Here is a 23,824-nt window from a genome sequence, read left to right as displayed (position 1 = left end):
GATGGTTGGATAAATTACAGTATATGCAATCTGGGGAGTGTTACGTATCCGTTAAAAACGTGAATGAATCCATAGGCACTTTCCTGGAGAGGTAGCTGTGATTTTTGGTACATGGAAAATAGCAACTTAGAGAAAGTTTCAGTATAGTGGGACCTGCTTTTGTAAACAGTGTGCATCCAAAGGGCGAGCAACTCCTGCGTCCACCACGTCCCAGGAGCAGCTGGCACACCATCCCTCTGGACGAGGAGTTGGCTGCAGGGAGAAAGGTGGCTGCACTGCCGCTCTGCTCCCCCTGCACAGCCGCTGTCACTGTGGGACTTGGAAGGGAAGGAAGGAAAGGCAGACATTGTTACTGGACCTGAGCTGGTCAGCAGGGAACTATTCTGGACTCTCCCATGATGGAAGCTGACAGACAACTTCACAGCTGTGAAGGGAGTGGGGAGACTAGGAAGCAGAAGAGTGAAGGACGGGCACCAGGAGACAGGCACAGCGACTCGGTCTTGATAGGTCAGGGTTGAGCTCAGTGGTGCCCAGGGGGATGGAAAGAAATGGCAATGAGAAAAGACAACTGCAACACCCAGAAGGCGATAAATTATTTGATAGAGGAACAAAGAAGACTTAAGGTTTCAGGTTGAAAGACTGATCACTTCATTTATTCAGGAGATAACCATTGAGCAGTGAGGCCGATGTCAGAGACTGCTCACTAGATTACAGAGCTTCTCATCTCCACACAGGGAAACAAACATGAGGAAATTCACAAAAGGCTGCAGTGGCCAAGGCAGAGCCCTGATCCAGCGAGGCAGGGAGAGCGCTGCTCTGGCGCCCCCTGCTGGAAGGAAGTGCCGTGTGTGGTTTTAGGTGGACTGGAAGCCAGAGGGGACCCTCCGGAAGCCCAGGAACCCGGTGGGGTTTACAGGAGCGACAGTGACATAGACACCTCCGAGCCCACCTGTGGAGCAGTGGAGATGTCTCCTGTTCTATTTGTCTAATTTGTCCTTGTTTTCACCCTATGAGTTGGATAACTTAAGCTTAACCCTCTAAACCATGGTGCCGTGACTTACCCACCAGACTCTTCTAGTTTTGCAGACTCTTGGTAACGATGCCCTCCTTCCTCTTAATGTCAGTAGGGACAGGAAGCCTACACTTAACATTTTTGCACTACATTCATTTCACTAAAACAGGAATTTGTGTCATATTTGGAAAAGAATGTTTGTTACAGCACTTTTTCTGAGTGATCCAGGGACGACTGCCATGTAGTTTCTGAGTCTTGCTGACTGACCTTTACAGGTGGATTCTCCTCTCCTGAGAGCAGGGCCAGGTCTCAGTTACCTAGGAGACAGTAATCGACCGGAATAGAGGCCCATGCTGGAAACACCTGTGTGCAGCCCTGTCTGCCACTGCATTTTGCCAGTAGCGCCTAGGTTTCCTTTGTTGTACCTCTCCCCAGACTCCCTCCCCGACACAGCTCAGCAAACTGAATGTCAGCTCTGCCCTCTGCAGCCTGCTTTTCACGGTGCTAATGAGCAGTGAGCACCAACAGTTGAGTTTCAGGAAGTGAAAGACAGGGCCTGGCTAATTGACAGATGGGTAATTGCTTCCTGATCATTGAGGAGTGGCTGTGGGAGGAAGGGAGGGTGGGGTTCAGGCTCTCTCACAGGTCAGGGAGGTCCACCATGGGACTGTGACCCTACTGTCCTGTTCCTGCCAGAAGGAGAGCAGGTCAGAGCACTCCAGGGAGAGCGTCGGGACTCCTGCTGTCCTAGGAGCCAGAGTGCAGCGCCCCCTCGGGGTCACTGCTGTGGCCGAGAGCTCCAGCTCCGCCCTGTCCTAGAGCAGCCTCCAGGTTTCTGAAGGAACCTCACTGAATATGTGAGTGTTTGATGCAGTTGACAGGCTGTTCTCTTCACTCAGCCTGAGGAATGTGTGCCTTATCCTGGGGAGGAAGGCAGAGGGAAAATGAAAGTCATGAAGGACATCCTGATTTCAAGCGCAGAGTTTGTATTTTACAGAGGAGCCCCTGCTCTCTCTTTGAAGCATTCTGATAGCTCTTGTTGGTTCAAAAGTAATGTTTTAAATTCAAGACTTTTCTTTCAGTATAAAATCCTTTAAAGTTCCCACGAAAACCTATCCTTATTAAAATAAGCACTGGACTTAAAGGAATTAATATTTATTAACAAGTAGCACTTCCAGGTGGTTTTTCTAAATGTGAACTACTAAGGAAAGACTCAGAAACCCAACAATGATGGTGGGGTTACCTCTCCATTCCAGAGAAGAGAGCTGGGGATTAGAACAGGCTGCTGGTCCATCATGGCCTCAAGAAGTACAGCTCCTGCAGCGCTGGCCTCAGAACCACTGGAAGAAACAACTCAGAAACACAGGTTACCTCGTGCTTCTGTCAACAGTTGGAAATAAGCCTTTTCAAAATGTCAGGCAGGCATGGAGAGGACAGGTGGGATGGAGGGGGCAGGAGGGGTAGAGGGAGCAGAAGGGGTGGAGGAGTAGGGATTCCTGAAGGAATAAATGGTGTGAAGATGCCCATAGGTATTAATTGGCCTCTGACCTGACACTCAGGTGTGAACGTTGGAAGATGAAACCCTCCTCTCAGTTGTTTGCTTTCTGCTGGCAGTGTGCACTTTCTGAAACATCTGTGTAGAAGCAAATTTAAATCAGTTTTGATACTTGGTTTTATGGTCTCTTTAGCTGTGGGGTAAGAGAAGAGAACCATCACTTACTTGGTCTGCCGTGAATTGGGTGCTGTGCTAGACATTTTTATAAGTTGTCTCATGAAATCCTCATCGTAAGGAGGTTGATTTACCGGAGAGCAAAGCTGGTAACAGAGCCTGAGATTCAGCAGGCTGAGTGATGGGGTAACCGATGGGAGGAGCAGCACAGAGCGGCCCCAAAGGAGGCCCCATTTGGTGGGAACTTAACATAGAGCGAGAGGGATATTTTGGATGAGTGGGGAAAGCATTTATTTAGTGAGTGATTAATGGCAGAATCATCTGTCCATCTGGAAGAAAGTAAGGTTGTCCCCCTATACATAAACGGGTTAAAATTTTAAAAATAAAACAGTTCTTACGCAGTCATATGAGCAATTAGCTAATGAGGCCAAATTTTTCAATGTAATGCCCACAGAGAAGAGCCAGTCCCTCTGCCAGTGATGACGAGCTCTCTCCTGAGCTACAGCCAGGGGGTTATAACGTAGGTTTATTCATCAGATTCTGTGTAGGTGTAAGTCGGCAAGGGGACTAGCAGTGACAGACACTGGCCTGTGTTCCTCCTAGAAAGGTCTGAGGAGCCTGCACCCTGTTGAAGAGAGCCCCCTAGGGAACCGTCCAGCACGGCCCTTCCGGAGGCCTCTGGAACAAGCCACAGTGCCTACGAGCCTCAGGGTCTGTGCATGTCCGTTCCCTCTGCTGGAAGACCCCTCGCCCCACACACACTTTAAAACCTGGAGCCTACAGTTAAGCTTCATGTCAACCAGGAAGCCTCTGTCCACTCCCCCAGGACGACGGGTGCAGGCCTCCGTGTTCCCCGTCCCACATTGAGAATACTTGGTTCTCCATCAGGTCCCCTGACACAGAGCGTTGTCAATTTTGAGTCCCTTGAAGAGTAGATCTTACCCATCATCTCAGTATCCCCAGTGCTCTGACAGGCATGCACTCTCCAGAGCATACTGTCCCCATGGAGTGACACGTGTCCCCACCACTTTCAGGACTCACGCACTTTGCTCATGTCACTCATATTGGCCCGATAGGCTGTGCTGAGGTTGCACAATGTTTGGGAGTCCTGCATGTGCAAGAGCAGGTCAGAGCACTGATGTTTCCCAGAGGTGCCACCACATCCTGAGGACCCACAGTGTGCCTGGGCTCAGGTTCCGGACTCTGCGCACGAGCTCAGTGACTAAAAGGACAGGAGGGGCCGGAGCCCCTCGTGTGGGCTCTCCCTTCAGTTCCTCAGTTCACTTCCTTCCTCCTGCACCCTTCTCTCCCTGAAAGTCCAGGCATCACAGGCGAGGGACACAGACCTGTCCAGGCGCTGTGGCAGCCCTGCCTTCTTAGGTGACTGTCATCTCCTCTCAATTCTGCTACTCTCTGCGCTCTCTCAACCCACTCATGAATTACTTTCTAAAATATGCTTGTGAGGTGCCTCCCCCCGTCCACTGTGCTCAGAAAATGACAGCAGCTGTATAGCTGTTGGGTTGACTGTGCCCCCTCCCTCTCATCCTGCACCCTCACACCAGCCCTTTCTGCTCTGTCACCAACCCCCCCAAGTCTTCCCAGTACTGATCTTCCTCCTGCCCCTTCCTTACCTTGTCATTGTCCTTGCAAACTGCCTCACTCCTTCATCCAACAGCTGGGTGTGCAGGGTCCATACGTAAGCGCAGGTACAGCCCCTCTACCTTCATTCCACACCTGAATGGTCCTTAAGTGTCACAGCTTTCCTGGGCGTCTTCCTCAGTATGCACTTCACATGGGCTCCTCCTCTCCTGAAATTTTTATGTGCTCTCGGTCTTATATCTGAACATATACACCTCCCATGAAAAGATACTAAGCCCATTGACTGAGCTGCTGTTTTTTATTACATGTATTTTATTTCCCGGTACCATTCTCGGCACGCAGTGTTAATGACTATTTCATGGTCAGTTGATATGAATGGCACATCGGGAGATGCCGTGTGATGCTGTGATGGCTTCGTGTCCTGTCTGGAGAGCTGTGCCTGGCCTGCAGTCTCCCTGAAGAGCAGGCCTGCCCTGTTCTGTTCAGTCTCTTCCTCTAACGAGCCCACGCATCTGACGGGGTTGCTTCACCCCGTGTGACCTGGGTTGTCGTGGACAGTGGAGGGAGTAACATCTTATGTGGCCCGGCCACCCAGACAGGCAGAGTCACAGATGGGTTGAGCAGTTCTGCTTCTGTAGTCAGAGGACTTACCGTCTCATCTTTAGTGCTCCCTGTTAGCCCCACTGTGTGGACTAGGATTCTCCTGCTGGCGGTTTGCCACGTATGAACCGTTCACACAGTGCACAGGCAGCACGCACTCTCCGTCCAGCATGTGCTCCGAGGCTTAGAAATGGCACGCGGAGGCAGGTGGCTCGGATTCAGGCCCTGCGCCTAAATTCCTCTTGGACAGTCGGGGGCAGGTCAGATCTATGAAAGAGACATCGTAACAGTACCTTCCCTACAGAGCTGTTGTGGGGGTCAGGGAGTGATACACGAAAACATTTCACAGTATCCGAAGCGTAAGATGTACAGGCTGCTGCGAGCACAGGGCCTGTGTCCCTGGAAAGCGTCCTGACGATTTAGATCAGTGTGGATGGCAATTGCTCCCCAGAAACTAGGTGACAGGGAGAGTACCCCCAAGGCACAGCATTGTCCTGTGATACCCACTCCTGAGCAGACTGCACCTCCCAGTGAACACACAGAACCCAGCCATGGCACAGATACAAGGTTAAACCTTCTGTTACATTTTCAGTACAAAGTTCAACTCAGAACCTACCTAGTGTGTCCTAATCAGCCCTTTAAGAGAGAGGAAGCAGGCCACACTCGGCCCATCCCGCAGGGCCCTGACGGAGTGCTCCCGACGGCCAGCCTGGTCTGTCACTTCTAGCCGTTGGGTTGCCTGACCCTCCCCTTCTAGAGGCTTCCTGCCTGCACAGGGGGACAGGGTTCAAACACTGCGCTAAAATGCCAGGGCGCAGCACGTACCCTGCTGGCTCTGTGTGCAGGAGAAGGACACTGACTGCCTGCTCATCTGTCCCCAGATGGAGGTGGACGCCGAGGAGAAGCGTCATCGCACACGTTCCAAAGGGGTTCGAGGTACGTCCACGCTTCCCAGAGTCCCCGGAGGCTCCACTCGGGGTCACCTTCATGCTGCAGAAGCTGTTTGTGCGATTCATGCAGCCGCTGTCTTGACCGTGCTCGGGAATGTGCTGTGGGAGAGGGAGCCTGTGGTCGGTGACGCTTTGTTATCTGTTTGCCTCTCTCCGCAGTTCCCGTGGAGCCAGCCGTACAGGAGCTGTTCAGGTCAGTGCTCTGGGTAAATGGATCCCCATTAGCAGTGTAGAAAGTCCAGGCCTTCTCATGGGTAGGCTGTCCTTCCAGTTCATGGCGGCCCACCGCTCTGAAATTACCTCCCTTGGGACTCACTAATGAGAAGCATCCCTGACCTCCCCCTCAAGGGTTTGAGTTCTGTCTGCCCATGTGTGTGGCCCTCCTCCTCTGTACTGTCACTGAAGCTTTCAGTCTAACATGCCTGTGGCCTGCGGCCCCTGTGTAATTAATTCTTTCCTGTTGCAGTTGTCCCACTCCTGGCTGTGACGGCAGCGGTCACGTTAGTGGCAAATATGCAAGACACAGAAGGTAATGCCTGCGTTCTTTCACATTGTCTGTCTCAGATGGCTTAGGGACACAAACCAAGTGATGAAGATGAGTGGGCAGGTGTTCTTGGAGGACAATGAGTGTTGTACTTTTTTCCCTCTGGTGTGAACTCAATCATTGGTCTCTTGTACAGGTTCTCAAAACATAAGCCATTCTTAATATTTCATGGGGCAGAGTTCACGATAATATGCAAGATGACACAAATTAAGACCAGCCTGAAACTCCTTTTGCCGTATGCACGGGAAGCTCGCTGACACCCTCCCACACTGTCATTGAGATGGTTTCTTTCTCCTTCTCTATGTTCTCACGCTGGTAGCTGCAGAATGATAAATCACAGCCGGTAAATCAAAGTGTGACCTTCAGATCTTTCTGCAGGAGTGTGGCTTCCATAATTGAGCAGTTTGTCCTGGGACAGGAGCCCACACCCAGTACTTGGGCAGCTGCAGGGGGAGATTACAGAGGAGGGAAACAGGACTGATCGTCTAAGGAGAGTTTGGGGCTTTAAACGACTATGTTATCCTCGCAAATCCTGGGATTTAGGCTTGTCAGAGATACGGGTGTGGAGAACATGTAGAGGTGAGGTGGCGAGGTAATTGTTGCGTCTCGGCAGAATTCTGTCGTGCACACCTGAGGCGTGCACACCCGGGGTGGAGTGGGCACCGTGGAGGGGCCGGTCTTCAGATTCAAGTTTCCGTGAGGAAGTTCTCTGTGACATGGAAGCAACTTCCCTCCAGTGGACGTTTCCCTGTGATGAGTGCGTATAGGCTCTAGCGTATCTTTAGCTAATTTTCGCAAATCGGGTTGCTGGACCAAGGTCACTCAGCCTGACACACCATCAGAAACCAGGCCCAGGGGGTCAGAGCTCAGATGCCGAAGCAGGTGTGCCCTCAGCACCAGGGGACCTTCCTCCACTGTCTGTACTTCATGTCCTTTCAGCTCAACCTAATTTATGGGTGAAATCAAGCAGTTATTTTGAATGTCCTCTAGTAAAATCAAGGGAAAAATTACAGATTACTCCCCAAATCCCTATGCCAGCATTTAAGGAGGCAGGGAGTTTTTAACGAGCATCCATAATGAAATGGTTATCAGGCTTCTGTTACATATGCACCAAAGGAATAGCAAGTCCTTTTTTTAAGAAAATTTTGTTATTTAAAATATTTAGTTGAATTTGTTATATCAGTACTGTTACTGTATGAAAGAGTGAATTATTAAACTATGTGATTTAAATAGTTTATTTAAAGAATTTATGCTATTGTGTGGAGTATTTATATGAACCTAAATCTAAGTTTTAGTAAAACCACATTGTTTGTATTTTCACTGGAAAACAGGTTAGCAAACCATGAGTGAAATCTAATTTTCCCCAAATCATCTCTTGATTAGTCACTAAACTTTATCATACTGTTAACAAAATGATTAAATTTGGCTAAGAAGTTTTAATTAAGTGTCAGCTAGATGTTTCATAACCACTATAAAGTTTCCAAAGAATTATTTCAGACACCATGTCCCTGCCAAGGTGCGCAGCATCAGCTGTGGTGTGTCCCTGTGGGGCACATGCACACCTGCCTCCCAGACCCCTTTCCCTCCTAAAGGAGGGACCTAGACTCATATGGGCATGACTCGAGGGTGGCCTTGAGACAGGATGGGTACTTGGGCGCAGCACACTCTGAACCGTGTGGGAGGAGCCAAGCAGGTGGAATTTTAGGGAGGATTCACAGAAACATCCAAGTTGGGAAATCTTCCAACAAATTTTTAAATTTTTTTTAAAGATGAGTTTCATTTATTTATTTATTTTAATATGTCTTTATTGATTTCAGAGAGAGGAAAGGAGAGGGAGAGAGATAGAAACATCAATGATGAGAGAGTCATTGATCGGCTGCCTCCTGCACTCCCCTGAGTGGGGATCGAGCCCGCAACCCTGGCATGTGCCCTGACCGGGAATTGAACCCCTATCTCCTGGATCCTAGGTTGATGCTCAACCGCTGAGCCATGCCAGTCGGGTTTAACTTAATTTTTTTAAGTGTTAAAATTTTTACCATGAGCTATATTGTGTGTAATAGTTAGAATCCCTAATATTTTAATGGAAATAGTTAATTGGAAGGTGTAACATGGTAGAGCGGTGGAGAGCTGTCCCAGTGCAAAGACAGAGCTTTGGTTTCCTCCGTCCAGTTTAACATGTGGACTCCTTTCCCTAAGTTTTAACCTGATGGAGTTGCAGACTATTGTATAAAACTAATCTCCATTCAGAACTTAGGCCACTGCTGAATGTCTTCTCGAGGAATCTTCTGAGGTGTCCAGTGAGGCTTTCTGAGTCTTATTTTTTGATATCTACGTATTATCAGTAATTTGTAACTGAGGGATGACCTTTGCATTTCTTAAACTGAAAGGGGCTCCTTCTGTAAGTAAGATGCATGTATCTGTTAGCATCCTTGGACATTGTGAGAGTTCAGTTATACCTGGCTTTGTTTTGTTCCAGTTTTAAAAAACTTCCCAATGTAAAAGTTCCCCCTTCCCACAGCCATTCAGGCACATAAACACCTGCACCCCATCCTCAGCATGGCCCTGACCTCTGCTGTCCCATCTGCACAGGGATGGCCACCTCCGTGGGGCTCTGATGAAAGGACCTGTACTTTTGGTCTTTTAGGGATAAGTTTTTCAATGAAGATATTTCTGTCAGGGCTACAATTTTGTTTTATTCATATATCACATCAGTTCATAGCCCATTAAAAAGGTGTTATTTTAGTATGATGGGTTTTCTGTTTATTTGAACATGAGAAAAATAATTTGAGGCAAGTGTGTAGAATCAACACTGTCAAAAATCAAAACAATTTTTAGGAAATTTGATACTGAGTGATGAAATGATGCCTACTAGTTCTCTCTCTCTTTTTTATTTTATTGAATTTATTGGTGTGACATTGGTTAATAATATTCTATAGGTTTCAAGTGTACAATTCTATGGTGCATCATTTGTATATTGCATTGTGTGCTCACCACCCAAAGTCAAGTATCCTTCCATTGTCACATATTTAACCCCCTGATTTTTCTTTTCATGGTAAGAAAATGTCTAAGGAAATCAAATATTAACCTCAGTTTTAGCACACACTCTCTTACTTTGTAGGACACCCCCTGTGTGGCCCTTGACAGTTGGTCATGTGCTTCACGGGGGGCTCTGGCTTCCTGTGGCAGTGGCTGACGTTGAGAGGTGGGGCTTAGAGGGCAGGGGATCATCAGCCACTGGACAATCCCTGTGAAAGGGAACTATAACTTGTAAAAGGAATTCACAATTTACTTCAGGTCCTAGTTAAAAACTGAGGGGTTAGGAGTTAAGGTTCTAATACTTATTTTTTAGATGGTCTGCCTTACTTCAAAAATTGTGTCCTTGAACAAAAGATAAACTGTCATGATTACCAGTGTTATTACTTCATGACCAGTCTGAGGTGTGTGGTAAGCACACGTACAGCTGCACAGGTAAAAGTTAAAAAGAGAAAGTAGGGAAGACATGAGGGAAATTGAAACATAATTTTACTGGAAACCCAGATGGTATCAGGGGTTTAAATACCATACATCATTTAGCTCTGAGTCCCGTGCAGCCAAGGCCAAAATGAGAGAGATGAGTGGAGTTCCCACGTGCGAGGCAGGCACACGTCAGCGCCTCAGCGAGGCTTCCTTCTGGCACTGAAGATAAGTATGTTTAAATTCCAGCTGCTGACCACAGGGGCCCAAGCCCAGTCAACATGTTTGTACCTGAAATAGGAGGTCAGGTCAGGCCTCCCTGCACTAACTGTGCAACAGACAGCTACCTTCAGAACATCGTTGGTGTCCGGACCAGGCATCTGACTTGTGCTTCCAGCCGAGGTTTGCTGTTACTAGCATGTGTGACAGAAACACTGCAGAGTTTGCACTCAGCCAGAAGTTCTTATCTCATGAACCAAAATGCTAACTCAGTCTTTTCTGCACAGCTCCTCTGACCTCCTCCTCTCCACTCACATCATCACATGCAGCTGTGTACGTGGCTGATGCCTCCCACTGCTGAGCATGAGCCACTTTCCTGCCTGCTGCCAGGGGGAGCTGCAGACACTTACGTGTCTGATCACAGAGCCTCCTTTGCAGAAGCAACACTAACTCTCAGGTCATCCTCAGTGAGTTCCCCAGAGTTTAGTTGTTAGAGGCCCACATGCAGGAAGCATACTTCCTGGACCCCTCCAGTCTCCTCCCTGGGTCCCCTCGGCACCAGTGTGCAAGCAAACTGTGTCCTGCAAGCATTTAGGACACTCGTGGCTGAAAAGCCGTTTCCCATGTGTCCACAGCCGTTTTACAGTGAATGGGGGCAGGAAGGTAATGGGAGACTGGGAAGCCACCTACGGTGCTGGCCTGCTCCTCTTCCTGACAACAGTTTGGTGGCAGGAAGGCTCCAGGCAAAGTGGGACGTGTGGAGATCCTGCCCTGTAGCACGTGCTCAGGTGAGCCCCCGCATCCAGTGCCCAGGCTGCGGCTGCTTGAATGTCCCAACACCAGAACCCTGCACTGAGGGGCGTGCCTCCCGGTGGGATGGGAGGCCTGGCATTTTCTGGGGACAGCCCCCAAAGCAAAGCCTGACCTCTGTGGGAGGAAGATGTGGTGAGAGGAAGCCACAGGTCACCTTTATCTGTAATTGTCTTGGTTCAGGTCCCGCACCTGATAAAGAGACAGCACTATTAGCCCAGAGCATCAGGCGGCCTGGTTCTAGGATGTGAGCTCAAGTCCTCCTGAAGGTCAAAGCATTTCTGCCAAAGGCTGCTTGTGAGCATCTGACTAAGGCTGAAAATTCTAGTGCCGTATAGTCACAGTTTATGTGTCTCTCCCCATGTTGAAATAAAATGTTGTTTGTGTTAAAAACAAAGTGTAACGATGCTAAGAAATGGGAACATCCGTAAAACCGAACTTACTGCCTAAGTAACCGTCTGAAATTTTCCCAATAAAGTAGAAATAGGAATAATAAAAAATTACTAGTATCTGTTACAGATTACTATTAAACACTAGAGGAATTTGCATTTTGGCCTTCCTTATAGTAATTCTGCACATACTGGAGTATTTGACATTAATTGGATTTCTTTCAGAATAGTGACATTTGTACAAGCCTCGAATGAGAAACAGGCAGAGGGGACCCCTAACATGGACTCCTTTACCCCTGTCTGGGATGCTCTGGGTTTGTTTCTGAGACTCAGTGATCTCATTTACTTTCAGCTTCGCTGCAGTGTGTTAGCTTGTTTGTCTGTTGAGAACAGGGTCCTGGTAAAACATTCGGCCCAAATGTAGCTTTGGAGCCTTGCACAGTCAACAGGCCCCCAAAACGGGGTGATGGGTATTGCTATTACTTTAAGTCCTCCCAGTGGAGAAAATTCAGAGCCAACTCAATTGATTTTGAAGCTTTAAAATTAAAAGTTCCAAATGGTAGCTTCCTTTTCTATTAGAAAAGTATTGGGTTCTCTGGCTTATTGGGCATAGTCCTTATTCAGATTTTTTTTCCATTTCCTGTACCCTTGCCCCCACCAGCGTGATCACCATGGTGGCAGCCGGGGTGAATAATTGCCTGTCTTCACGGGGCATGTTCTGGAGCGAGGTGGAGGGCTCGCTTCCTGAGTATGTGCGCCTTGTTGGGATTCCGCCCACGGCCTGGGGCTGTATTATTCATGCCTCTGCAGACAGCTCTCACTAAAAGCCTTGGAACAGAGCCAGGCACTGGCGAGAGACAGTGGAGCATGGCAACGTGCAGCTGAGAGGGGCATCTATAGCCCCACAAAGGGGGGGACAGAGAGGCAGACAGACAGAGAAATAGGAATCCCTATGCCTCCCACTTACCGGTCTCACATTGATAGAAATTTCATTTGCATTGGAATAAAATGTCCTAAAAATAATTGCATTTTTTCTAATCACGCTTGAAAGTTTAACACAATTTTCCACATTTAATTGCAGAGCTGATTTTAATTAGTAAGGCCCTGCATGTGAAACATGAAGATCCACTTGGGTGCAGGAGCACGGTGCAGTGTCTGCCGCATGCTCTAATTAATGTATGGCTGCCGTACAACAGGGCGCGCTGTGGGATGTTTATGGAAAATTCTGTGCACGCAGCCGCCCAGCCAGTCTATCTGATCCCCCCCATTCTCTATGAGACATCACTGAGCGTGCCATCACCCCATCTATAAACTTTACGGCACGCCTGGCCTTTTACTGTTTGTCACTGATGTTATAAATCAGAGGTAGCACGTCCGTATTTTAACATTAATTTGATAGCTTGCATAGTTGCACACAGAGCAACAATTTTGGATCTAGGGGCCCATTTGTAAGAGGTAGAGAATCAAAGCAAGTGGGATTTCCCAGACTCGTCCTTGTTCTGACGCCTTATTAATCGTAAGTGTGCAAACACGCCTGACTCAGGCCGAGGCCTTTTGGACTGGCGGCAGTTAACCTTTATTGTCATAGTAAACGCTCAGTTAGAAAGAGGTTCCTGGCTGTTACCCTAAGAGGACAGTGCTAGCCGCTGGTCTACAGTTTGTCTGCACACGGACATATCTCTGGGCACTTGAGAATGGAGTGTGGCTGCATGAGGGCCTTACATCTGCGAAACAAAACAGGTAATGCATTTCAGGAAATGTTTTCAACATTGGATAAAATTAAATACATTTTTCAAATAATTTCACATTCAGAGAGAAGCAACATAGGTATTTCAGATAGTTCATACATAAAAATATACTGAAATGGCTTTGAGACATCAGCAAAATGTGCAGCATTAGTTGCTATACAGTCCAGCTATTGTCTGGGGCTAACCCACCAAAAAGCACACAGTTCATTTATGACTGCCATCTGCGCTGGGATCGGCAGAAACACGGCAGCCGTTTTTCAGGTCTGAGGTGTGGGGAGATGGGTCCTGATGCGGCCATGAAGGATGTCAGAGTAGTAGACCCAGCTGTGCAACTGCGAACGGCAGCCACAAGGCACCTGCTGCTGGCTGGCTCCGTGACGCGATCTCCCCCTCCACCTTGAGTGTGGGTCTCTGCTGGTCTGCATCTTACTCCCGTGGACAGGTCTGCGCGCTCCATCCACTGAGGAGCATACGTTCCCCCACTGATAGTGAGGGTAGTGGGGGAGGGTATGCAGAGACTGAGAGTATGGGAGCCTGGCACACTCACCCAACCCATTAGTTCAGGTGACGTGACAATGCTGGAATCTGCAGTCAGAATGGATGATTTTAGAGAAACCTGCATGGTGACCGCACGGCAATCTAGTCCTTAAAGCCACATCTCAGGACGTGTACTGTGTTCTCACCATTACTTACATTCACTCCCGCAGCAGCGGAGGGGTGGTCCCATGGCCCAGGGATGCAGACTCCTTCTCAGGCCTGTCCCGAAGAGGACTTCCTGCTTCCGGTATTAGACTCCAGCATCGGACGGAAACCCCACCTCCAGTGCCTCTTCCTGCTAAGTTAGTAGAGGGTTAGAAAAGAAACATTGTCTTCATGTTTTCATCTGAAAAACTCTCCGTGTAACTTAGAATGTTTCCAGCTGCAGTAAATGGAAAACCTGCCTCAGACTGGCTGAAACGACACAGAATGGGCTCCATGAAGTGGAACTTAGAGGTGGGTGAACTCAGTACCAGGGATTCTGCTCCATCACCAGGTACCTGTCTTGCCGCTGGGCTCCTGTGTTCTCACCTCATCCTGGAAAAGGCTGTGGTCTGGCCTGACAGCTGCCCCCCAACATCCAGAGGAGGCAGAGGGAACCATTTCTAGACACTCAGAGGATTGAGGAACTTTCTGAGAAGCTACCAACACTGTCCTCAGAGCTCCAGTATTTCAGCTGAGTCCTCCATCGTCCCAGAGCCACCCCTGACTGGCAGATATGATCGTCCTCGTGGACCAAGCCCATCCCTGGAGCTGGAGGCTGCTCAGCTTCCCTAAGGCAGGGGTTCTCCAAGTGGGTCCCCTGACCTGGAATAGCAACATCACCTGGAACTTCCTAGAAAGGCAAATTTTGGGGCCCAGCCCAGACCCACTGAGTGAGAAGCTGTGAATGTAGCCCAGCAGGCATTTTCCACTCCCCTGGTGCCCATGTGTGAGAACCACTGTCCAAAGGAGCAAGCCTGTGTGAGCAGAGGAGGGTGCCTGGTTACATGGAGTCTCAGGTGACAGGAAGAGGGGCATTCATTCTGGATAAGCAGCTAGAAGACAAATCCCACAGCATGTATGAATCTAAAAACCAAAACAAAAGTGTGCAGTGACAACCAAAATCTTGCCCCAAAGACCGCTGGTACTAGACACTACCTTACAAATCGGCTCCAGCCCCTGTCCCCTAGTTAAGATCTTAAGTGTGGCCCAGGAACTTCCAGAGCACATGAATCCAGGCTTGGCAGCCCCAGAGCTGGGACCAGTGCTCCACCTCACAGACTGCAGCCCCAGCAACAACCCAGTGTTGTGGCCACCGGCTTTGGTCCCAAGCCTCTAGCTGCCGTAGAGGATGACACCTAACTGAGGACAGTCACCTTCCACTTCACTCTGTTCACACAGTGGATTTATGGAGCTGACAAGTAATACTTAGGAGTACCACAGTGCTCTTTCTGGGGAAGGAAGGGCAGCCTGGGATGGGTGGGGTCAGGGCCAGGGGCCACATTGGGATCCCCCAGAGCCATCATGGGGCTGAGGTCACACAGGAGAGGTCCAGAGGTTCTGGGCTGCCCAGAGTCCCCAGCCAGGCCCTGCCTTGTGTATACCTCCTGAGCCTGAACAGAACCTAGTGGCCAGGAGCATAGAGGTAACATGGCCAGAGCAGCTCTGCTAAAGAAAACTTGGACACATCTTGGGGACTGTGTAAATTCCTGTGGAGGCCTTTCATCCCTCACCCAGAGAGGAATGCCTGGCCTTCGGTGGGTCATTAAGATGAACACACCTTCCCTTTGCTGTTAAGAGAAGGCTCTGAGCTCCACCTATCTAATTCAACTGTTTTTTTAAAAGACCCACTCCCTGTAGCATAGTAGCCACTCTGAGGTCTGTGAACACCACCTAATGCTGCATCTGACATCACCAGAGATGAGCTCCATGTGCAAGGGGCAACATTTCCTACAACTCTGGGGAGGAGAGAGCATCTCAGAAGAAATCCTGTTCACGAATAACACACGACTCCGTGATGTTCTCGATCACTCGTTCATCCCTCAGCCAATCTGATGTCTTGTTGTGCTTCTGAATGGACTGTCTGGACCCCCTGGGAGCCGGCCTGAAAGCTGCACACAGGACAGAGAGGGAGAGGTGTGGGCAACAACCATCCATTTATCTCCTGAGAGCTGCCCTGTCCAACCATCCCACCCAGCAGAAAATGAGAGCTGAGAGGGTGGGGAGGCAGAGACCGCCACCCGGGGACCGCTTGCCCAGGAGCCAGGTCCCAACTATGGCTTGTGCTTCTCCGTTCACAGGCAGGTTGGCAAATAAATTATGGAGCAGCTACTTGGCACTGCGTCTAAGAGACTCCACCCTACAGAGGGGCCAGAGGGTGTGGGATGCAGCATGGGGTCACTCAGGAGAGAGCAACTCGGGTGGCCGACTCTGTCAGGCTGGCCATATGTGATGGACTGGCAGCTGGACTGGGACTGCAGGAGCTTTGGGCTCCTCCTGCCCTCATGGCCCGCTGCAGCAGTAACAGCAACCTCAGTAGCAGTGTCTTGTGAGAGGCATTTAACTGTGTGCAAACCAGAGGCCCCTGGACTGTGTCATCAGCCATCACAGTCCCCCCCACACACACACACAGCAGTCACGTGCCCCTCGGCCCAGGCCCCTCTTCCATGCAGCCAGCCCCTCGTCCCTTCCAGCCCGTCTGTAGTGCTGATCAGATTATTACAAGAAGGCCCATATGCACCAAGTGACTAATGAATTGGACTTTCCCCGGGGCTAGCATGGTTTTTGTCAGAGAAGCTTCTTAAATTAACCTAAATTGATTTCTAACAAAGGATGGTGCAGCAGAGGGTAGGGGCTGGGACTTTCCCCGGAGCCCCTCCTGCCCAGGACTGTGCATCACTGGTGCAGTCCCTGTCTCCTACACTGGGCCATCGGGGTGCTGCCCGGGACTCGAGGCGCATGGCACAGGCCCCTGCCCCCTTTCAGCTGGAAGGGAGAAGGATCCCTGGCTTCTCAGTTTTTTAAACACTTCAGAATGTGAATAAATAAAAAATTTGCCTTTCGGGTGTTTTTTTAACTGATTCTCCCAGGATGTTTTATTAACAAGAGAAGCTAAAAGAAATACTGTATGGGTTCAAGGTGACAGGACTAAAGGTAGAGAAATTCTCATTTTCTTAAACAGGACTAAAAAACGTAAAAGATAATCGCGGAAATGGGGCAGTTTTTCATCCACCGGTGGTCGCCCTCTCACCTCGAACACTGCCACGTGTGCCCGGGGCATCCCTAACCACTGCTGGGTTTCTTTTCTTTCATTTTTAATGCACTTTTGTTACTTCTTAACTTAGTCTCATATTATAGATGTAAATTTGTACTTGTTTAAATTTTTATTTAACATAACATGAGCCTTTTCCAATGTCATTAAATATTTTTGTAGCTAACTTCCATCCAGTGGTGGTATTGTAATTTACATAACCCTTCCCTTATTGTCGGAAGTTACTTAGTTTTTACAAACGGTTCCATTTTATAAACCGTGCTTCTCCCTCTCCCTCTCCCTTCCATTCTCTGTCAAATCAATTTAAAAAAACATATTAAAATGGTGGACACCTGTCACATATTTACATATGGTCGTATTTCTTTGAGCCCGAATGCTCCTGCATCCCCTCCATCCCCAAGCTAAATGTGTAAACATCCAACTACCAGCATTTTAAATATTTAACAATTGAATAATTTCTTACCAACCACATGTAGACGAGCACCTTGTCCTAGAGCATCTGCAGAAGAGGAATGTGGTGTTTATTTGAGAAAGAGGAGGAAATTTTTAGCACTTTGTTTGTATGTGTTTTCTTACATGTAGAGTGTCCCAAAAAAATGTATATATACACTTTGAATAATTATAAAGGCAGTGTTTATTAAAATACATTTAATTTTCAAAATTAAGCTATCAGCTGTTAAAGTATGTATACATTTTTTGGGACACTCTGTATTTAACCCCCAGGGCAACGATGTAACTGGTAGAATCATAAATTTTTATATAGCTTGTTTCTCAGTTCTTCCTAGCCCTCTTAATAATTGTAATCCAGGGTACTAGTATTGGTGTAACTTCAGGAGCTTGATCGTATTGCTACGTTGTTAAGTCTGACTACAGTATTACACATTGCTACAGTATTGATTATTTCTATAGTATTAAGTATTGGTACAGTATTAAGTGTTGTTTTGTACTAAGTACCTGCATCAGTACAAAGTGGAACAATCATTTGCTAATGATGGAGTCACAGCTGCTGCCTTGAGCATCAAATCTCTCTGTCTGGACTAAATACAGACCAGATAGTCTGTGCTGCTGTGTTAATGTGAAAGGTGGCCTGGCACCTTCCTGAGAGGGGTTGTCACCTCGTAGATATTCAGGAAGATAAAGTTGAAACTGACACTGTTGACTATCTCGCCAGCACCATGTTCGTTTCCACCAGTTCTCTCTCTGGACATGTTCCTTTAAGCTAATAGGAGTAAGATGCTTTAGACGCAGTAAGTCCTAGGAATACAGTGTATGGCTAGGTCCTCAGTGGAAGGAGTTGTTCTGGTCCGTTTCCATTTCTACTTTTGTCACAGTCTGGCAGAAGAGGCACTTGCTTGTAGGTGGAGGTCCAGCACTGACCTGTGCATGTCATTTAATCTCTGGCCTTGGTGTCTTCATTTTCTAGGGAGGTCCACACTCCCCAGACACATGCCCCAGAATTGCCTTCCAAGGCTTTGCTTTGACATGTTCCAACCCACTGGGCCTCGCAGCCCAGGGTGCATCATGGATTTAAGTAAGCTCTTGAGCCACACGCTGTTTGACACAGACACAGTGGAGTCTGTCTTGTGGGCTTGAATTTTGTTGTCACATTAACTAGGTTCGAGGAACTGGAGTCAGTGAGAATGGCTCAAGTGGGGGACAGAATGGAATTTGTGTGTAGTTGGCGTGCAGCTCCACTTGCAGCCTGCGTTCGTGGGCAGAGAGGGAACCTTGAGCACCAAAGCGTGGCGGTTGGCAGAAGACTCCAACTGGGAGTTTGGGAGCAGCCACTTCCAAACAGTTGAGGAATCGAGTCTGGCGGTTTACAAAACGAAGGATGAGGAAGTACACTAGCCCACGAGGGCACCACGGCCCTTCTCGTGCTCTAGGCATGGCGGCCCCGCACGTGAGCCCCCTTGCCGTTTGGATGAAGCTACGTGTGTATGGGTGAGAGGAAAGGATAAAACACAGCCCCCACCTCAGTGCTGGATTTGTGCATCTACAGAAGTGTCCCGCTGCCAGACTGAGGGGACGGGGCATTTGAGGGGCGCAGCTCCCGTGCTCTGATGCTCAAGGTTCCCTCTCTGTCCACGGATATAGGCTGCAAATGAAGCTGCACTCTGACTGCAAACAAATTCCGTTTTGTCCCCTACTTGAGCCATTCTCACCCCGTCTCCTGGGTAGCCTGGGCCAATGGGCACGACGTCGTTCCCAGCAGCGTGGATGAATCTGGTGGAGGAAGGTGGGCCTGGGCACCTGTGTTAGCAAATGATGCCTCTTGCCCAGGTAGCTTTGATGCAGATGAGGTGCATCAGTTTTTTGGTGACCTGAGAAGAGAGTTAAGAGTGACGGGGAGGTAACCGTAGCCATTGTTACCCACAGAGTCATGGGCAGACCCTGGTAGAGCAAAACTCACACTCACTGTTACAGTTACTGACTCATTACTTGCGAAACAGAGTGGATACGTTACACGGGTCGGCTCAGACCCAGGACTGTTTCATGAGAGGAGTGCTTGCTGTGGACTTTTCATGACTAGCTGTCAGGTGGAAATTCAACATAACAGGTAGAGAGCAAGCTGAGGGGAGATCAGTTTTTTCCACACTATGGAATATTCTTCTGAGGTTGCTCAGATTCTCCCCAAAACATGTAAAAATCCTCGTAAAAGAAATCTCAGAATTGTGTATTTTATGTTAGAAATACCCTGTACACCATTGTTTGTTTCCTTTAGTTTTTTTCTGCTTATAATATGTGTTATTATTGTTTTGATTGTTATATATATATATATTTAAATATATCTTGATTGACTTCAGAGAGAGGAAGGGAGGGGGTAGAGAAATAGAAACATCAACGATGAGAGAGTCATTGATCGGCTGCCTCCTGCACACCCCCGACTGGGGATCGAGCCTGCAACCCAGGCATGTGCCCTGACTGGGAATCAAACCATGACCTCCTGGATCCTAGGTCGATGCTCAGCTGCTGAGCCACGCCCGGCTTTGATTGTTATATTTTTAAGAGAGGTGACCAGTCACACTGGTGTTTCATAGGCTGGTGGCACAGCCTGCATCCTGCTCTCTCCATCTGCAGTCTCCCAGCCTCCCATCACCCGTTCCCCATGCACCTTGCCTTAGCCTTACATGCAGATGCGGCTGTGTCATCAACTAGTCCCTGTCCCCTGCATGGAACCCGCAGTCCCACGGCTGGTCAACAGGGTCCAGCCCTGCCTCCCTCCCCTCCCCATGCCCGCTCCCTACGTGCCTGGACTCCAGTGTCTGTCTCTAACCTAGTGTCTGAAGCTCCTGCTCCTCCTCGTGTCCATGTCTGTGCAGATGCTGTGCTTGAAACACATGGAAACAGCCTCTTCTTCCACATGTCATGTGTGTCTCCTTCAGAGCCCCTCCCCGGCGTCACCCTTCCTGGGGGCTCCCTTGATCAGCTGCTCTGTTCTCATGACAGAGTACTCTCTGCGTGTTTGCATCGTAGCATGTATCGCATGTCACCCATTCATTCAGCACCTGTTTACTGAGAGCCCACAGCACAGTGGGCACTTGGGCACTGTGGTGAATGGGAGGTGGGCTTACAGCAGGGGCTCTGCTTGTCTGAGTCCCTGCGGACCACAGGTGCCGGAGGTGAGGACCTGTGCCTCACGCCTCTGCGTCTCCAGCGCTGTTCGGAGTCCCACCCGGAGGAGGTGCTAGACTAACATGCCCTGGGTGGGGTCGTGGCTGAATGCAGTTTTCAGCATCACCAGGCCCAGGCTTCAGCCCGGGGCCACGGGAGTCTCCTCCCCAGTGCCTGAGTGGTGGGGACCACGCGTCTCCGTGCGGACCCGTGGGCATGCCACAGCCTGCTGGCTTCTCTGTTCCCTGTGTTCCTCGCAGTACGTGCTCAGGGTTTCCAGGAAGGAGGCTGCTATTGGCCACACAGCTTTGGAAAACCTCCTTTGTTCGGGGGGAGTCGTGAGCCCTGCTGTAAGGTCCTCCCCGCCTGGGCCTTGCAGGTGACTCAGGGATGGCGCCAGGGGCAGGAATGACAGCAGGACTGGTGCCTGCAGGGGCGGGAGTCCTGCACCGCCCAGCAGGCCCCTGGGGGCCGTCCCTCTGCAGGAGAGGTGACGCGAGCCCGAATCTGTGTGGCGTGGTGCAGATTCTTCTCCAGACCACCCTGGGAGCCTGCGCTGGCCGCAGCCTGGTGTCGCCGGCCGCTCCGCGAGGCAGCCCTGGGCCCTGGGGTCTCGGGGGTGTGGGGTGGTGGCTCTGAGGCTGGGCGGGCTCCACAGTCACGGGGACAGGCACCTGCCGCCGGGGCTCTCCGTAAAGGTCTCGGTGGCAGGTGTCGGGCCCACGGGAGGCCCTGGTGCCCCCCAGCCCCCGCCCGGTCAGGGACGCCGGTGCCCTGGTGGCGGGACAGTGACCCTCTCTCTCTCCGCAGTGTCTACGGCTGCCCCTTGGCCAAGAAGAGGAAAACGCAGGACAGGCAGCCCCAGGAGCCCGCCCCCAAGCGAAAGCCCCCGGCAGCCAAGGCCGACAGCGCCGCAGGGGACGAGTGCTGTGAGAGCGACGGGACCGAGGACATGGAGGACGAGGAGGACGAGGACCCTGACGACCAGGAGGAGGACCAGGAGGACGAGGAGGACGAGGACCCGGAGGAGGATGAGGACGAGGAGGACGATGGGGACGAGGATGGGGACGAGGACGAGGATGGGGACGAGGACGAGGACGAGGACACCGGTAACCTTCCCGCGCTGCCGGGCGGGTTGGCGCTGAGCATGGCCCCGGGCGAGGGCTTCTGCCCGTCGGGAGGCTGGGCAGCGCTCCCACGGGCGCGTGTGAGTTGGCTGACATGCAGTGCAGATGTGACAAGTGTATCCGGAGGCTCCCTGCGCACTCCTGGCCGCTTGCGCACGTGCCGGGAGCTCCCCCAGGAGGCACTGTCGCTGGCCGCAGTAGGAGCGTTGGGTGCTTCTTCCACACGCCTCCCAGGGGTGGGCACTGCGGGTCTCCTGGGGCAACAGCCGGGCTGTCGCGCCTGCCGATGGTCAGAGCCTGCCTCAGCGCACAGTGCCTGTGCGTGCGTGCGGGAGAAGCGCGTGTCTGTTCCGGTGCTGGCGCTGTGGGTGCGCACGGGAGCCATTGCCCAGGGCAGTGCAGGTGGGGAGTGCACTCGGGGTGACTCTGCTCTACCTCCAGTTTTCCATGAGCGTCAGACTCAGAACCATGACCTCAGAAGGAACCCTTAGGAAAAGTCACTTCTTTTGGAGAAGGGGAGGTTTTCTGAAGAGTTTCATTGGCTTAGAGTTTGCCTCAGAGAGATGTCAAAGCGTCTTTAAAAGTGAAGGCGATGTTTTGTCCTTAACTGTCCTTGGGCTCAAAGCTGTTCAGGAATAAGTTTGGGGACAGCTGACTGCTCAGGACTGAGGACAGTTGTTCAAGCCAGTGGAGTGAGCTAGTGTCTTTGGACCAGGGCTGAGTTGGTTGCTGATCCTGTGTGGTGGACAGAAGTTACCCTTCCTCCTGCAGAAGTCATGGTGGTTTGTTCCCGGAAACCTGAACGTTATGAAACACTCCGCTGGTTACAGCAGCTGACAGTCCTCATGAAGACGATTCACTACTCGTATGCACAGAGACACACAGTCGTGTAGGTAGAGGTACACACACACACACACGTTTTTTCCATCTATGATCATGTAGAGGTAGCGTGGAGACGGCCTGATTAGGCAGGACAGAGCACACAGATAGAAGAGGCACCATGAGGCCCAGGTGTCACTAGAGATGACAGAGTTTCAGTCTGAGGATTAGAACCAGTAGCTCTGCAGTAAAATATGTGGAAAGTTGGAGGACAGACCAATTTGGCAAATTACTTCTGGACACTATGAAATGTCTATCATTTGGATGAAATCTTGAGTGGTTGGTGCTGATTAGTGGTTTGTAATTTACCATGGCTCATTACAGAGGTGGTATAAATACTGCTCTTTACTTTCTCATGCTGTTTGGACAGCAGAGGGCATTAATGTTGGAAGTCATGGTGTCCATGTGTGTAATGGTCATTGTAGGAGAGTTGTATGTGTGCGTCATTGAACCAAGGGTCCCAACCAGATTTCAGGGCCTGCTCTCTGTTTGCTGGAATTAAACTTCAAATTGTAGTTTACTTAGAATCATATTTTAAATAATCTACTTTAAAGGTACAAAACGACCCATTTTGAAAAAGTAGTCAGCGTTATAAAATGGCTTTAAAGTGTGATTATGTAGAGCTTTTTCATTCTGATTTAGAGGATAACTGTTTAAATGGGATAGCAAATCAAAACTGAAGGCTTTTATTATTATTAAATTTATCTTTATTGTTGAAAGTACTACAGGTGTCCCATTTCCCTCCCCATTTACCCCCTCCATCTCACTCCCACCCACCCCTAGGCCTTCACCCCATTATTGTCTGTGTCCATGAGTTATGCATATATGCCTATAACTTCTTTGGTTAATCTCTTCCCACCCTCCACCCCCCTTCCCTCTTTCCTCTGAGATACGACCGTCTGCTGCATACATCAATGTCTCTGGATCAATTTAGTTTGTCGGATTCTGTTGTTCATTAGCTTCTTCTTAAAGAAGACTGTTCAACATTTCATGTAGTACTGGTCTGGTGGTGATGAACTCCTTTAGCTTTTTATCTGTGAAGCTCTTTATCTGACCTTCAGCTCTAAATGGTAGTTTTGCTGGGTAGAGTAATCTTGGTTGTAGATTCTTGCTTTTCATCACTTTGAATATTTCCTGCCACTCCCTTCTGGCCTACAGAGTTTCTGTTGAGAAAATCAGCTGACAGTTTTATGGGAGCTCCCTTGTAGGTAACTAACTGCTTTTCTCTTGCTGCTTTTAAGATTCCCTCTTTGTCTTTAACCTTTGGCATTTTAATTATGATGTGTCTTTCTGTGGGCCTCTCTGGGTTCCTCGTGTTTGAGACTCTCTGTGCTTCCTGCACTTGTAAGTCTATTTCTTTCCCCAGATAGGGGAAGTTTTCTGTCATTATTTTTTCAAAGAGGTTTTCAGTTTCTTGCTC

General features: G+C 49.6%; 1 protein-coding gene across 2 annotated transcripts in view; it reads left to right on the top strand.

Moving 5' to 3' along the window:
• MYT1L (myelin transcription factor 1 like) overlaps window positions 1–23,824 on the top strand; it is a 272,855-nt gene that overhangs the window by 172,525 nt on the left and 76,506 nt on the right. For both annotated transcript variants that reach the window (XM_081157325.1, XM_081157324.1), the window contains exons 4-7: window positions 5,762–5,816; window positions 5,990–6,023; window positions 6,297–6,359; window positions 21,209–21,507. In XM_081157325.1, the coding sequence (XP_081013451.1) occupies window positions 5,762–5,816; window positions 5,990–6,023; window positions 6,297–6,359; window positions 21,209–21,507 (451 nt within the window). The remainder of the gene's footprint in view (window positions 1–5,761; window positions 5,817–5,989; window positions 6,024–6,296; window positions 6,360–21,208; window positions 21,508–23,824) is intronic.

Source organism: Miniopterus schreibersii, assembly GCF_964146895.1.
Source record: "Miniopterus schreibersii genome assembly, chromosome: 13".
Classification (NCBI taxonomy): domain Eukaryota; kingdom Metazoa; phylum Chordata; class Mammalia; order Chiroptera; family Miniopteridae; genus Miniopterus; species Miniopterus schreibersii.
The sequence above is the reverse complement of the archived record's forward strand: the minus strand, read 5'-3'. Positions and strand labels throughout refer to the sequence as shown.